At 41.5% G+C, this 16,906-nt stretch overlaps 1 protein-coding gene across 1 annotated transcript in view; it reads left to right on the top strand.

Annotated features, from left to right (window-relative positions):
* Positions 1 to 16,562, top strand: part of raver2 (ribonucleoprotein, PTB-binding 2) — a 51,629-nt gene extending 35,067 nt beyond the window's left edge. Inside the window, exons 5-14 of the mRNA XM_084723544.1 lie at positions 692 to 774; positions 880 to 978; positions 1,764 to 1,875; positions 4,722 to 5,077; positions 6,702 to 6,810; positions 8,722 to 8,903; positions 9,685 to 9,795; positions 11,758 to 11,859; positions 13,441 to 13,659; positions 16,156 to 16,562. Of these exons, the coding sequence (XP_084579670.1) occupies positions 692 to 774; positions 880 to 978; positions 1,764 to 1,875; positions 4,722 to 5,077; positions 6,702 to 6,810; positions 8,722 to 8,903; positions 9,685 to 9,795; positions 11,758 to 11,859; positions 13,441 to 13,659; positions 16,156 to 16,296 (1,514 nt within the window). The 3' untranslated portion in view covers positions 16,297 to 16,562. The remainder of the gene's footprint in view (positions 1 to 691; positions 775 to 879; positions 979 to 1,763; positions 1,876 to 4,721; positions 5,078 to 6,701; positions 6,811 to 8,721; positions 8,904 to 9,684; positions 9,796 to 11,757; positions 11,860 to 13,440; positions 13,660 to 16,155) is intronic.
* The last annotated feature ends 344 nt before the right edge of the window (positions 16,563 to 16,906 follow it).

Genomic DNA, 16,906 nt, shown 5'->3' with positions numbered 1-16,906 from the left:
AAACATAATTCTCTAATGAAGATGTTTAAGGAGTAAATAAAAGCTGTCAATATTTAATCATTTGGGATTATTTTTCACTGTGGAAGTCGTCTCAGCGTGGAGGTTGTTTCAACATGTTTCACAGCCATTTTTTTTCTTTACATAACAGGGATTTTAATTTCCATTAACTGCCTCAACACTACAGCAACACAATTCGATTTTTTTGCATTTCACAGTTATAGATAAAAAACTTCCGAAGTTGTGAAAAACAGCCAGGGAGGCGCTGAAGCTCAAGGCTGTTTCTGTTGTTTCTGAGGAAACTGTCAGGAGCACTGGTGCAAAATAAGGACTGTTTGAAGAAGTCTGACTTTTGCATTTTCTCTTTTTTTATTGACTTCTTTTGTTGTTTGTTTGAGCTTCTTTTCAGCTGTGTCTTCAACATCAAAATGAAATTTAAACTTGGAAAAAAAGTTTGAAGTTATGAGGGAGGCAATTTGCTTTGTGCTCAACATTGTGCTTGTTATAAAACTGTGATTTTTCAAAATGTGCTGTAAATGACTGATGGATTGGTTGTCTGACTAATAATTCTGGCTGTGTGTGCTTGTTGAGAGGATGATTGATTCTTGCATTAGTGGAAACAGAATTTATAAAAGAAAATCACAAAGACAAGCACTGATTGATGTTTTACGTGTTTGTGTGTGTGTGTTTTTAGGGAAGTACGGGCGTCACACCAGCCTGCCGTTCCTCAGACCCCCTCTCACCACAGCTCTGCTCACACTGGGAAAAGCACACCAGGTCACAACAACAACATCTGTGTGGTGTTTTTTTTTTTTTTTTTTTTTTAATTTTTGTGTTTTGATGTGTTTGCAACAATAATGTCTATTTTCCTTTATCTTGCAGAGTGCTATGCTTGGTAATGGACTGGTCCTGCAGAACCTCTTGCACATGCAGCTCGCACAACAACAGCTTCTACACATCAAAGACAAACGCATCAGCAGTGTAAGACACCTGTTTTTGTGTGTGATAATTTGCATAGGTTGGTGGTGAGAGTTGAAGCCGCAGTTGTGGGCATGTGCATATGTGCCCTTACATTTTCATCTTCAGCACTTTACGCATAATGAAACCAACTAACCCCAAAGTCACGCCACCTAATTGCTTCTTTTCTGTTTAAACTGAGACCTTGAGGTGCTGAGATTTCCCTCTGCATTTTGATTTGCATATTTTGAAATGTCTCCGGTGTTTTCTTTAATTGCCGAAGTGAAAGTTGAAAGTCACAGTGTGCAATATTTGATGTTGTTTTAGAAACTGGATAATGACGATTCAGAGAAGGAGAAAACTCTGTATATTTTTCTCTCTGTATTTTTTGACCCTTCACTTTTTAAAATCTATATTTACTTGGCTTTTTTGTTTTCTCTTCCTCGTCGTTTCCTGTGACTTACCAAATAATATTCACTTACAGTTGTAATAGTGCAAAATGAGATGCAGAAAAGGAAAAAAGATACACCATCATATGCATATGATACTTGAACACTCTGCTGTTTCCATGACTTGTACCCATAAAATTATTTGTGCGTTTTACAGTCCACAACATTACGTATCTCTACCGAGGTCTTGTTTCTGTTTAGTCTCCCTCTTTCTTTCTCATTTCTCTACCTTATCTTCTTAATAAGTTGTGTTCTATGTCCTCTTCCTCCCTTTTTTCTTTTTGATAACATTTCCTTTCCACTCTGTCTCTCATTGTTTACATAATGTTCTCCCTCCTCTTCTGCCTTGCTCCTCCTCAGGTCTCCAGTCTGCTTGGGGACCCGTCCAGGCTGCTGATGCAGAAAGCTTTGTCTCTGCGGCCTCCGGGCCTTGTGCCACTGGGGAAAGGCCTCCTGGGAGACTCGCCTACAGGTGAGCAGGACGTCCTTGTGAAATGACATATGCATCATTACTGCAAGACCTACAGAACGTCCCTTGGCTGTGTTTGTTATTTTGTTTTGTTCTTTTCACTCACTCTATCATCCGCCATCGTAAGAGCATCTGAAAACTTTTGATTAATAAACTCTGCACCCTGTTCCCGTTACGTGGTGTAACATAATCTCTCACATGGCTGTAAAGCAGACTTCTTGTAAAGGGACGGAGTGGCACGTACAGTAAAATCAAGATCAAGGCTGCTAGTGGCTCTGCAGCTTCTCAGCGAAGGTCTTAAAATGAGTGTGTTAATGATTCATTGCCCATGAAATGACGTAGGTTTAACTTGGACTTATTGCTTTTTCAAGTAAGATCAGTCGTCAGTCGAAGCAATAAATCCCTCAGTGCTGCTATATTGACTGAGAAAGCCGAGTTCTCCTGCTGCAAAATCTGTCGTTATTCCTGCATCCAGTGATGTCATAGTGATGTAGTTGGTGTTAAGGAAGAACTGCAGACTTTTCCAGCTTGGATTTCTAGTGTCTGCCTTTGTGTAGCCAGGAGCGGTGAGCCAGCATAGCTTAATATTGCTGTTTTACATAACTTCAGACTTTGCTAAGTACATAAAAAGGGTCTGTCCTGAGGCATTTCAATTTTTGGCTCTAGAAATGTGGGAAAAAAACCTCTGAACTCTGTCTGTCTCTCTGAACTATAACCAAACCCCCCCCCTGTTTTAACCATAAAAGAGGAGTGCATTGTACTGAGAAACTTTAAGTGCCTCAGCTCAGAGTCGGTCTCGTGTTAAGGCTGTTGAGATAAGGAAAGCTGTACAGGTATGCAACTCTGTATTCCAACACAAACCAACATTTTGCCATGAAAAATAAGCTTATATAAATCCAAGCTGAGGCCACCTGTTTCAAGCAGCAAAGCCTGTACAAATGCCTCAATATCACAGAGAGTGTTTGTAGTTTCTCAAGTATTTCTCACTGCTATAAAAAGGACTTACTCTTCTTACTGAGTGTGAATTTCATGCTTGATGTGTAGCAGTGTTCCTGAACAGTAACTGGTGTAAGAACAGGGTGATGTACATGTAAAATGATATGTAAATAGCCCTCAATCATCATATGTTAATGTCAGGCGTCGGGGTCGCCCCTCTTCAGGGACCTGAACGTCTCACTGTTGTACTTCACTGTACTACATCCTCCAGGAAACTGCAGTGCATTTACAATTCAGATCCCCAGCTGAGAAAACCGTTGTTGTTTTAAATGGAAATGATATATCACGGACCCTGCCTGTGCACAAAAATGAGCGGTTGCGTGTACGTGCGCTGACGCGTTCGTGTGTGTGTGCGAGTTAGCAGTTTTGTGTGTGTGTTGTGAGGCTTGTATCAGTGCATGTGTCTGCTGGGATTGTTAGCTTAAGGCTTGTTAGAGTTGATTCCTTTATTGTGCTGTGGAGGCCATTTGTCACAACAATATTGGATTTATAATAAGTGTGATTGTGTGTGTGTTTACCTGTAGTGTGTGTGTGTGTGCAAATTTAAATTGTGTGTGTTCATGATTCTATGTCTATGTATGTTTTTTGTGCTTGTGTATATGTATGTGTGTGTACATATTTGTGTTTATTAAACCCTGCAGTGAGTGAAATATTGGGAGTGTGGAGCAAAGTGCTGCGCTGTAAATAAACATGATAAGTGATGATGTATGAGCCATTCTCAATATTACAACGGGCTCTACAGAGACGGCCGGGCTGAGTGCTCAGTTTACAGCCGTCTGAGTGATGCGTCTCTGTCCAGAGGAGACAGAGACACTGATGGTCATCGGTGAAAAGGCATTTCACGTGTTTATCTGGCATCTCTCCTCGCTTTCATTTCCCTTCACGTAATTTCCTCTTCTTTTTGTTCCTCTGCGCTGTATTTTGTGTTTCTCATATTTTGCTTTCATTGACTTTGTTTCTTATCGTCATCTCTTTTTCCTTCCCTTTGCTTCCTTTTTCTTTTTTACCTTCTTTTTATTTCATTTCCTTCCTTTTCCTTCCTTTCCTTTCCTTCTCTGTCCTTTAATTTCTGTACCTTCTTTAACTGCATTGATTACTTGTTTCTTTTCTTGCCTGTCCTTGTTTCTTTCTTCTCCTTTTCTTTACTTTTATTTCATTACTTTTCCTCTTTTCTTTTCCCTCCTTTTACTTTCTTTCCTTTCCTTCCATCCTTTCCTCTCCCTCTTTTTATTAATTCCCCCCTTTTTCTTGCTCTTTCCTTCCTTGTCATTTCCTTTGTTATGCCTTCCATCCCTTTCCCATCTTCTTTCATTTCCTCTCCTCTCCTCCTCTGTCTTTCCTTTTTATGTGTCTTTCTTCTCCTTTCTTATGCTGTGCCTCTAAACTCTGTCTTTCCTGTTTTTCTTAATATGACTACTTTGTTTACTTTCCTTATTTATTTTATTTTCTTTCCTTTCCGTCTTCTGTCCTTTCTTTTATTTTCCCTTTTTTCCTTTCTTCTGATTTCCTTGACTTTTTTTGTTTTCCATTCTTTTATGTCCTTTCTTCTGATTTCCTTTCCTTCCTTTCCTTTCCCTGGCCCCGCTTCTTTCTGTTTGTTTCCCTCCTTGTACTTTCTTTTCTCTTTCTTATAATGTCCTTTCCTTTCCTTTTCCGTGCCTCTGTATTCTGTCTTTCCTGTTTGTCTACGTTCCTTGTTTGTTTCCCTTTTCCTTCCTTAACTTGTCTTTTTCCTTTGTCCTTTCCCCTCCTTTATCTTTCCTTTGTTCTCATTTCCTTTCCTTTGCTCTTGCTTTCCTTTCCTTCTCTGTCATCTCTTTTCCTCACCTTTCCTTTCCTCTCTCCTCTTACAGAGTTGGCCCAGGAGTCAGTGCCATCATCTACCCACAGTGCCACAGTGGTGGTGTCAGCAGCAGGTGTGATGCCATACCTCCAGGGTCGAGCTGGGGGAGGAGAAGCGAACAGCACCCATTCGATCTCCACAACCCCATCTGCTTCCTCTTCCTCCACTTCTTCCTCCTCCACCTCCTCCTGTGACAGGCAGCCAGCTCCTCCTGGGACCATGGTGAGCTCCCACCCGCAGGGACAGAGCTACTCCTTGGGGATAAGTAACTCAGGCCTCGGCCCTCCTCCACCCAACCCTCCTGGGGGAGTTTTTACGTCAGCAGGCCAGCACAACAGCTCAGATGGCTGCTCCCTGCCTGGCATGGTGAGCATAATGAACACATTCACACACACAGTAAATACACACAAACACACACACACACACACACACACACACACACACACACACACACACACCACTGGGCCATATTACCCCACTTTCTCCCTCTTCTTTTAATATGAGAGCTCTCCAAAATGAAGCCAAGACATCTTCATTGCCCTCTGGTGGCTGGTTGCAGTATTGGTCATAAATCTGGCTCCTTCAGTGTTAGCATGTAAAAATTCAAAGCACATGTCAGGTAAATTTTTCCCAGAGACAGTTTCTGTCATTTTAGGTAGATCTCATCATGCTGATGTGTTCAACAACGTTTTGTTTTAATTAGTTAGGAGGTTACTGCGGCTCCAACTCGGGTCACTACTTGCAGTCTCTGAGTCCAAATGATGTCATCAGCACAAAATGTCAGCATTCATTCATTCATGCTGCAAGAAGACGCAGCATTTATCTTAATTTAGCTTTTTTCTGCAGTTTAGAGCTCATTAAACCCATGTAACTAAATGTGAAAAAATATAGAATAAAGGACCTGAGAAACAACTGTTAGTTCATCGCTGTAAGTAGTTAGCCAGTTAGCTCTTATGTTAAAGCATACATAGCATACTTTTATTCATTATATACTCTTTTTATTTTGTCCTTTTTGTTTTAGAAATTCAGAAAAGACACCATCTTTCCAACTTTTTAAACTCTGAGTGTCACTCTTTACCACAGCCTCATGCACAAGGCTTCAACATGCTGAGAAATCTGAAGCTTAACAGACCTGCTGCGTCTCGTTATGGTTGATAGGCTACAACACAATAAAATCAAATCGACAACAGCAACAAAAGTCCCACACTGCTGCCTTCCTACCCTTCCTGTCTCTTGTGGACGGTATTTATTCCTAATTTAGCCTCATCGGGTCTCAACCTTCAAAACACGCAAACACACACATTAAGTAAGCGCATAAGCAGCTGCTCTCCCTCAAGAGCTCTTCCTTTGGGAAATTCCCATAATGCACTTCTTCCTCACCCTTATTTACTGATACAGTATGGGGCCTTCTGTCTGCCTTCTCTCTTCAGCCCTGCCAGCCTCTCTACCTGCCTGTCTGCACCGTCTGAATTCCTGTCAGTTTTTGTGCTCCTCTGCATCTCTTTGACTAGGCCTGGTTTAAATAAAGCACCGCTATGCTAACATCATCATCCATAATAATTTAATGTACAGAGATAATCACAGCGCTGAAGTTCTTAGGGGAACTGATTCCAGTCCCAGCGCTGTCTTCTCTAAAGTCTCTTTAATGGAGGGAAAGTGTAATTAACAGAGTACAGTCCTCCCTGGTTTCCGCAGCCTCTTCAGCTCTTCAACAGAATATTTGCAACATTGAAAACCTGCAACCTTATAAACCTTGTGTCGAGATTGGTATACTTATTACTTTTGCAGTAACATAGTTTGCACCACAGGCCACAGTGTTGCTTTTGCAACTTCAGTTTTGATACAAAACCAAGTTAAGAGTGAGGATAGAAAGGATGCAGAGTGGTGGATCAGAGGTTGAAGGGCAGCCTGAAGTTTGTTTTCTATGACGTGTAAAACCTGCTAATGGCACTGTGAATAATACCATTGAAATCCGTTTGTCTCGCTGTAGGTAAGCAGTGGTCAGAGCTCTCTGCTGGGCGATCCTCCTAAAGAAGTCAGACTGCCCTCCAATCCTTACCTGAACCTGGCCAGCGTAATGCCAGGCGTGGTTCTGCAAGGTGAGCACCAAAACACACAACAAATGAAGACTAACACTTTTATCTTGTCCTTCTGTATGTGCAATCTGCTACATTGAGGTAACTCTTTCAGTACTGTTGACTATTTTGCAACAGCATATCAATTCCTCTGTTTAGTAAATTACTCAAGACACTCACTCGGTTGAAGTTGGGCAAACTATTTCACCTCTATTAACAAAAACAAGACAAACTATATGACTACGGTTGAATAAATACTGCTCCCAAAATCTATTTTTCGACTATCAAAGACCAAAATTTGTTCACACTACCATCCTGAATCTTTTGGCACGTCCAGATTGCATCCAGACTGATTTTAGAATGTCTGGGCAGCAAAAAAATCACATGAAGTGTGATTTTTTGCAAATCTGATCCAAGCCACATTTGGAAGTGGTGGTGGTGAAATGCTGCTCCAATTGGATTTCTACAGATGCGTGTCAGTCCAGCCACTCTGGCAACTCGAGTTGGATTTCACACCACACACGACAACGTCAAGACAAGACAGAGAACAGCAGTCTGTGGACGCTGAAATAAATTGTCTGCTGGCACTTTTCTGGAGGGCTTCTGCAGGCTCTGCCCGTTTCTCATGCTTCCATGTTGGAAAGCTGTGTCACCAGTGTAGAGATAGTAACTACACCTAAATCGTTACCATAGCAACCCCTGCAGGTCAGTGATGTCCAGACACACAAATCCAATCTGAACATTTGCAAACTACAGTGTGAACTTAATGATCTGATTTGAGAAACAGATCTTATTCCCCTTCATTCTGAACAATATTTAACTGCCTGTAGGGCTGAAAGGTGGCCCAATTAATTCTGACAGAGATCCAGAGTCGTGTCAAATAAATCTGTCAAATTGGATCAAAATGTGCATAGAAACTTCCTTAAAGCAATAGTTCAGTATTTTAAGAAATGCGCTCATTCAGCCTCACAGTGACGACCGGATTTCAGGATGTCACTGCACCTGCCCAAGAAATAACACCTCCCAATAAAACTGTTTTCTCAGTTTTATACGTTGATTTTTAAATAGGTTAAACAAAGAAGATACAGTACCTCTTGCAGTAATTAGTGAGCTTTAGAGGCGCTGGTAGACAGATTTATCCAGTCTTTTCTGCTTAGCTAAGCTAACCAGTGGCTGGTTTATGTAGCTTCATGTTAAACGTACAAACATGAGAGAATGGAATCGATCTTCTCATGGAAACGTCAGCAAGAATTATCGTATTTTCCCTAAATGTTGAACTGTTCCTTTAAAACTCTCCTGCAACATAATCACTCACCAACATTAGTCTGCATGTTCAGCATGTTAAACACTAATAGTTTCTCAGTGCTACAGTGTTACTGTAAATACACTGCATCTGTATCACACTGTCACCTCCTCTTGGCTCAGAAGCTGAGTGAGGATTGTTTGGTTCACACTGAAGACACGGGTCAACTTTGGAGAAGGGGATCACGCTCGACAAGTGTTTACAGTGACTGTTGTTTATCTAAACAGACTACAGTTGCCATGACGGAGCACGTTACACACTTCCCCGAGCCAAGGTCAGAGGGCAGTTTTATGACCGAGGATTTCTGAGATATAAAATGTTAAAGCCACTGGAAATCCAAATCTACATTAGCCCTCTCATTTATGATCTTATGTACATATTAGTAAGCAACTAAAAAGCATTAGAAATTACTTTTAATCCAAGTCTAAAATGTTGTTTAAGTTTTAAACTTACTTCGATTCTTTTTCCTGAAATCATCACACTCAACTTTCATATCATTGTGTATATTATAAATGCCTTTTTACCACTTCAAGCCAAATTTTCAGAGGCTTTACAGTCTATATTAGTGTGATTACAGAAGTTATCATCTAGCTCACTGTTTCACCTCCATGGTTCCCTCCTCCTCTGCTCAGGGTCAGTGGGGAGTAAAGCTCAGGGAGGACAGCCTGGCTCCGGGGTGTACGGCGCCTCGGTCGCTCCCGTCGTCTCCCAGGGCTCCGGCTCCTTCTCCCACAGTGCAGCAGCTACAACCACCGCTCCATACAGCGCTGATACCTCCACCGACTACACCCAGTACAACCAGGCCTACACACAGGTACATACAGACACACTACACAGATACACAAGTGAAGAGACATTCACAGTTGTTTTTAATAAGTGTTGCTTGGCCTAAAATGTGAGATGGTGTGAATATATGATCGATGGATAGAAGGATAATGAGAGGATGGATGAGTGCAGCAGTGACAGAGTGAGCTGTAACTACAGGAGGCAGGGAGGTGGGAGAAATGAGGATGGGTTCGGATATTTGGACAGACAGAATGAAAGAGGATTTGGCAGGGAGTGCTGTGTCTTTCCATCTGTCCCTGCTCCCTTCCTCTCTCTCAACACTCCACTGTGAACAAGTCATGAATCCTCCCTGCTGGCTGTTTGTCTGCATCTCTTCCTTTCTTTCTTTTCTTCTCCGTCATTCTGTGTTCCTCCTCCAGCAGCAAGTGACATATCTGATATTTGCAGCGCGATACAAACCCAATTTTAAATGTTAATTACAATCTACTCATCCAAACAAATGAATCATGATTAGATAACCAATAAAACGGTCGGTTTAATTTGTCTGGAAAGACGAGACAAAGGAGGGGAAAAGGGGAGAGCCGTCGGCAGGAACAATAGTTAATGAATGACAAAGAAAGATGGAAATAAAGGAGGAGGCAAAAAAAATCTGCAAAGACAAGAAAATTACTGAGCAAACACTCATCTGTCTGCTGCAGCCGCTCTTCACCTGATGTTTGCGGATGTGCGTGTGTGTGTGTGTGTGTGTGTGTGTGTGTGTGTGTGTGTGTGTGTGTGTGTGTGTGTGTGTGTGTGTGTGTGTGGCATAGGAGGCCATGCAGCAGTGGTATCAGCACTACCAAGCAGCACAAGCTCACACCTACAACACTGCTGCTCCACAGGACGGCACCACCACAGACTACAGCAAGGAGCACACACAGGTAACACACATACACACACACACACACACACACACACACACACACACACACACACACACACACACACACACACACACTCATAATAACTGTGTGGGATTTGATGGGTGCAAAATTATGGCTCATTATTTTTAGTGTTTAGGATTTTTTTCCACCAGAAAGTAGCAGATTGGTTGAACTATGTTCCCACACATCAAAGTATGACACCTCAGGTCACAGAAAACAAGAGAGGGTAGATCAGAGTATGTTTTCAAAGTGAGGAGATAAAGGGGGAGAAAAAAAGATGACGCAGATTAACCAAAATTCATCCAAAAATGAAACTGATTGTTTGTGTTTAAGCTGGTATAGTTCTGGTACAGTTCACCCCAAAATCAATAACACATATTTTTGATTTCACCTGTAGCGATATTTATCCGTCTGGACTGTTCTGGTGTGCGTTGCTGAGTTTTATGAGATACTGGCTGTAGAGATGGCTGTCTTCTTTTGAATATAATGGAACAAGATAGATGGCACTCGGCCTGTGGTGCTCAAAGAGCCAAATAAATACATGTGAAAAACTCAAAACCAACATCTACTCTAGAAAATCCACACACCTTGTTGTGAGCAATTTCATGTAGGAACTATTTTCTTTCTACTTGGGCTGCGCCCTCAAAGTCAGAAGATTCAAATTATTAGTCGGAGACCCCTCAGTCAAATGAGATTCTTCAAGTCGAGTCCTTTTTTCCCCATTGCAAGTTATGTGCAATATAATAAGAGGATAAAACAGAAACTTGCACAAATGCACACAGAGATCCACAGAAATCCTCAGACATCCATATGGTGCTTAACTGATGAGAAAAGGTGAAACACGTGTTACTCTGGTATTTTTTATCTGCGTCATTGTACACAGAGCAATTCAACAGCATGATAGGCTGTAAACTTTATAAACCGAGTCTCTAAATCACCACAAACCACAAAACTAACTGTGAAGGAAGCAGATAAGAGTAATACAAAGTGTGCGGGCTGATGCGCTCTCAGCCATTTCACCAAAGTGCACCGGAGTGTGCAGGGTAGGTGACGCTTGTTTGCTTGTGCTTATTTTTTCCACTTATGCGCTCAGATTGTTATTCTATGTGCCTGATGGCATTATGGAAAGAATCACTACAGTGAGTTTCTTTTAAAGAGTAAGATACAGTTTGTCTAACCAGAAACAGATGTTTTATAGCTCTACCAAAATCACAAGACTCCTTGTATATTTAACATCATCATCAGCTTCATTCAGACTCTACAGAAACAAAATAAAACTCGCCAAAAACGTCTTGGTTCCTCTTTCCACTCCTCCAACAGTCACCAACTCTGCTTTCGTTGGAAATAAATCATTGATTCACAGCATGGAGGAGTGTGGAGCGTGCAGAGCCGGTGATGCAGGACAGCGGAGAAAAGCTCTGATCTACAACAATAAAGAAAGGTGTTAAAACATGAGGCTTACTGCTAAAACATACTCATGTAGACTCATTTACTGTAGGAGTTTAATGTGGTGCACTGAACTGAGAAAAACGAGCACTGTTGATTAATCGTTTTGGACAGCCAAATCTGATTTTGAGTGAAAAAAATCAGCCCTACTTTCTATCGAACTACACCTGCCAACCATATCACCTCACAGAAGGAAGCGTGCATCCACTCATGGGTGAGAGGCTCGTGCTTTTTGACAGGATGTAAACATGGACGTCATCCTCCTCAGCTGAGCTGTAACATCTCATCCGTGAATAGATGCATGCTTACTTCTCTGCAGTAACACGGTTTGCGGCAGTAAAAAGCACATAGTTCCTGCATGAAACTGGATTATCTGGAGCTACTGGGTCATCATTTCTGCGAAGAGACACTGCTGCTGAGTTTTTCAAAATGTATTTTTTGGCACTTTGAGCACCACAATGAGAATTAATCAATGAGAGATACGGTGCTTAAAATCACCTTCTTGTGTTCCAGGCTCCACCAGTGTCGACCTACGGGGATTACAGCTCCTACATGCAGGCGGTCACTCAGTACTACTCCCAGCCTGCAACAGCCAACCAGGCATACACCAGCAAGGTACACACACACACACACACACACACACATACACACACACACGCACAGGGCCATCAAACAGCGGTTTAATGACAGTTTTGGCTGTTTATATGACCTGTGTCAAGTTCAGAATATTGTCATATTTAAAATTATATTGGAAAACTGCTGCGCTTGTAAACATAGACATTGATGAAAGCATGTATTTTAAGGATGCAAAATTCTTAGTTTGAGATATCGACTCACTAATTTCTAAGGAAAAATTATTAATTTTAGTAGACAAAGTACAAATTATCAGAAAAAAAAGATCCATGATAGGAGAATTTTAAAACCCATCTTGAATATTTGAGGCAAACAACATCCTGTCCTGCACATGCAGAGCAGCAGCAGCTCTCAGAGCAGCATGCTGGTATTTACGTGCAGTGTGACTGCATGTTATTTGGGGACAGTGACCTCTCCATGAGACACTGATACCCGGTTAGAGGGAACACATCACTCAGCACCCAGCAGCTGATACTGGACATCTCCACACATACCCTGAGCAGCCAGGTTCAGGCTTATCTGCTGCTCCTGCTGCTGGACGCTGTGTGAGTGTGTGTGTGTGAAGTGTTTGCCTGAAGATGCAGCCATTGATCTTTCTGTGTGGCAGAGTTACATTCTGGTCTTCTGAGCTCACTCTTGGAGGAGAAATTGATATCTTGGAGAAACCGATACGGTGGTGTTCTGACATAACGTTGCTTCCTGGCATTTAACTGACCTGTAAATATGTTGACACGACATTGTGGCATTTTGTTTTGGCTCGTTTTCCTCAGGAGAAAGAACAACCCTGCAGTGTCAAACTTGCCAACACTCCAGTTCCTTCCAGATTTCTCCTGTATTTCATGGCCACCCCCCCCCCCCCTCCTGTTTTGTTATCTCTTTTGGGAAACTTGTAATTTTGCTTGGCCCTCAGACTTTATTATGAATAATCGTCATAAATTGATCCATAAGCATGCAATGCACCTTTAGTTTAATATTTTTTACCCTTGAAATTGAAATTTTAATAATAAATGCCAGGTGCGAGGTGGTAGGTCTGGCACATGGACTGTGTGTCTCCATGCTCACCCCTGAAACAGCTGTGCCTGTCACAGTTAAACGGGACAATGACAGCTCAGGAAATGGAAAGATTTACCTCAGGAAATGTCCAACATGTCTGGATGGTTCAGAGAGTCGCATATGGTATGATTTTCCATCAGGTGATGTCTAACTGTACTTTTCCTGCATAAAGAAGCGGAATATTCAAATATAGCTGTGTGCTGAGATCTTTGTGGTTATAATGTAGCAGCTCTTGGTGTTTTCAGGTGAGATGCATTGCTGGCAGGTGTGGGGAATAAGTGATCCTGGTTGAGTGTGTCGTCTGTAGACATCGGTGTATCTCATATTAGCCAAAAGGGGGCAAAAAGGTTAACATGAATGAATAAATGAATAGATAAAAGAATGTGAGTCAGTTACTTTGCCAAATCAGGTTTAACAATAACAATTACGCCACCTAACAACAAAATGGACCCTAAAATTACAGTCAACCACCTGTCGTTCAGTGTGTGTGTGTGTGTCTTTGTCTTGCAGGAGGTAGATGTGTGTAAGCCTCTCGGAGTTTCTCTGCACGCGGTCAGTAACGGCGCGGCCCCTCCACCGGCTGTCCTGCCAGCTGCTGCCGTGCTCCCAGCCTACAGCACCCTGCCTTTAATGCCCGGCTTCCTCGGGGCGCCACATCCAGCGGCAGCCACGCCAAACCCCGTCACGCATGCACACACTGCTGCCACTGACTGGAACACCTATTACTACGTAAGTAGAGCAAATTCATGCTCTTATACAGTGTGTGACACTTTTAGTGCAGCAACAATTACAAAAAAGTTGTCACATTCTATAAAACATAAATAAAAAGAGAATGCAATGATTTGCAAGTAATTATTGGCTTGTATTCAGTTGAATACAGGACAAATACAAGATATTTAATGTTCAAACTGATAAACGTTGTGTTTTGGTGTGGTGAGGTTCACCACAGAAACTGTGTGGGCAAATAGTCTAACAGTTTAAGAACAACATTTCTTAACACAGAACTACAAGAAATTTAGGGATTTCAGCTTCTACGTTTCAGAAAAGGTTCAGAGAATCCAGAGAAATCACTACACATAAAAGGTAAGGATGAAAACCAGCATTAAATGCTCGTGATCTTTGACCCTGCAGGCAGCACTGCAATAAAAACTGCCTGAACAACCCACATAATTGAATAAAGGATGCGACATCTACAAATCTATTATGCAAAGTGAAAGCCAAATATCAACAACATCCAGAAGTGCTGCAGACTTCTTTGGGGCCTGAGCTCTTGTGAGATGGACCGAGGCAAAGTGTTGAAGTCTGACGAGTCCAGAAATCATGGACGTCATGTCCTCTGGACTAAAATGGAAAAGGACAATCTTGGTTGTAACCAGAACCAACTTCAAAAGCCAGTATCTGTGATGGTATGGGGGCCCATGACATTCCTCAGTTCATGCCTCTGTCCCAACTTTTTTGGAACGTGTTGTAGGCTTAAGATTTAGTGTATATTTACAAAAAACAATTAAGTTAATCAGTTTGAACATTTAATATCTTGTCTTTGTACTGTATTCAGTTGAATATAAGTTGATAAGCTGGAGAAAATATCTTTTTGGCCTTTCCACTGTTTTTCCCACGTTTCTTTCCATTTTGAAATGACGGTCTGGAGTGAGCCGCTCAGCAGGTGACAAAATCCAAACATTTCATATTGCAGCTAACTACTTCAGTGTTTCCTCTATTACTTCTGATATTAGTGGGCAGCATTATGTGTTGACAGTGGGGAGCTGAAGGAGAGGGTCACTGTTCAGTTGGTTGAATTTAGACCAAAGAAATAATTCAGAAATAACTTCCACTGGATGAATTTATGTGTAATAACAATTCTAAAGGGCAAAACAACATAATAGACATTATCACAGATTATTATTTTACACATCTGAACTCTGTACTGCAGTGACTAACACGTAACATAAAAACATAAAGAAAATAGTCACTGAATGGCTGCTTCAGAATAAAGGAACCACAGGAAAGTGTTTTGTCAATGAAATGTCGTGGCTTTATTTCTGTGATGAGGCAAGAAGAGCCGAAGTAGATCCTTGAGGCTGTGAAATCAATTCAGAGAAGAAGAGGCGGAGAGGACTCTGAGACACAGAAAGCACGATGACGTTAGCAGACAGGATCCAGACGCCTGAACTAAGCCTCGTCTCTAGAAAGATTCACATTTGTTTGTCCAGACAGCCTCTGTGTCCCTGTCTCACTGGAGACATTTAGACCGTTAAACCTAAAGCAAACTAGTCACAGTTCCAGTCATTTTTAAATTTAGCTTAAGGTGTCACTCAATGTGATGTGTGTATTATTGACAGAATATGGCAGAAATATATTTTTTGTATATTTTCATTAGTGTATAATCACCTGAATATAAGAATTGTGTTTTCGTTACCTTATGAATAGTTCATATTTACAGAGGGCGCGGGTCGTCCAGTCCAGCCTGTTGCACTGCAGTGTTTCTACAGAAGCCCAGAACAGACAAACCAAACACAGCTCTAGATACGGCCTTTTGCATTTTAGCAAGTTTTGCAGCCACTGTAGTTTCGCCTGCATGTTGCTTTTACATGCAAGTGTTATTTATTTGGTTGAAATCTACAACGTCGCCCCTAAATGCCACACACTGGTCCTTACATACTTACAGTGAGCGTGCACCTATTTCAGTAATATTCTACACAACAGAAATCAATGTTTGGTGACCATTTAATCATAAACTTTACCTCAACAAGGATATATTGACTACAGAAGCTCATGTCAGTAATAAGCAGTGAAAATTCCCTTTAATTACAAAAATAATTGAGAAATAAAACTTTGTCAAGATATTTCAACAGCAGTGTTTGACTTTCAGCATGAAATGAGCTTAAGTCAATCAAACGTTAATGTATGGAAATTTAGAAGAAGATCCTCATGCTTGGAACAACATGTCAGGGTTTTGTCTTTCTCTTTTTTCTTTCTTTTTTCTCTCTTTCTCTTTTTTTAACAATTAAAAACACAAAAATTACATCAGCAAAAATATAAGTGTTGGGAAATCTCTAAATAACAATTTAAATTGTTTATTTACAAGATTATTTAATATGAATTATTAATAAATAATTATGTGAAAAGATGAATTCATTGAGTTTTGTAATTGCATTAAAAGAGAGAAAAATATAATAATTTCTTCACCTCTAGCTCCTCCCCTTCTTCTCATCCCTGTCTCCTCAGAACCAGACTAGGGGCCATAAGAGGGAGTACCCTCAGCTGGCGGTGCAGGAAGTGACATCATCAGACGGCGCCTACATCGGGCAGCACTCCCAAGGTCTGGGAGGGCAGTACGCTGACTACTTCAAGAGGAAGAGGCTCTAGTATGAACCAAACCACCTTAAAGCCTAAAGCTTACGGAGGGAGGCACACGCAGCGTCTGCTGGATGTCACGGCTCCCTCTAGTGGCCTTTCTGTGGCGGCCATTTTGCATCCCTACAGTAGGTATTGAGTTTAATAGAATTTGGGGTTGCAAATGGCTCAAGTGAAAGTAAGCCATAGTGCTCTTTGATCCTGGCACTTATGTACACACACACTCATACACACAGACACACACACACACACACACACACACAGACACACACACACACTCACACACACACACACACACACACACACACACACACACACACACACACAGACACAAACATGGTGTTGCTTTTGTCCTGTTCAAGCCTTAACTCTTTAACTTAAACTGATGTTTCTCAGTGTGTCAGCTGTACTTAATTAATCTTCTATCTTGTACATTTTTTCTAATATAATGTAAACTTAAATATACTGTATCTGTACGTATAAGCTGCTTTTGTATTTGCAGCCAGGCGTCTGTCTGCCTGCTTGCTGAAACTGTCTTAGGACTGGTCGTACAGTCAGGTGTCTCCCTCTTTGTCTCCTTTCAAAAGACAAAAATGCGTCTGTTGTTGCACACTCAACGCTT

The sequence above is a fragment of the Lutjanus erythropterus genome, chromosome 7, assembly GCF_056507025.1.
Source record: "Lutjanus erythropterus isolate fLutEry1 chromosome 7, fLutEry1.hap2, whole genome shotgun sequence".
Lineage (NCBI taxonomy): Eukaryota > Metazoa > Chordata > Actinopteri > Lutjaniformes > Lutjanidae > Lutjanus > Lutjanus erythropterus.
This window is presented reverse-complemented; position numbering and strand designations above follow the sequence as displayed.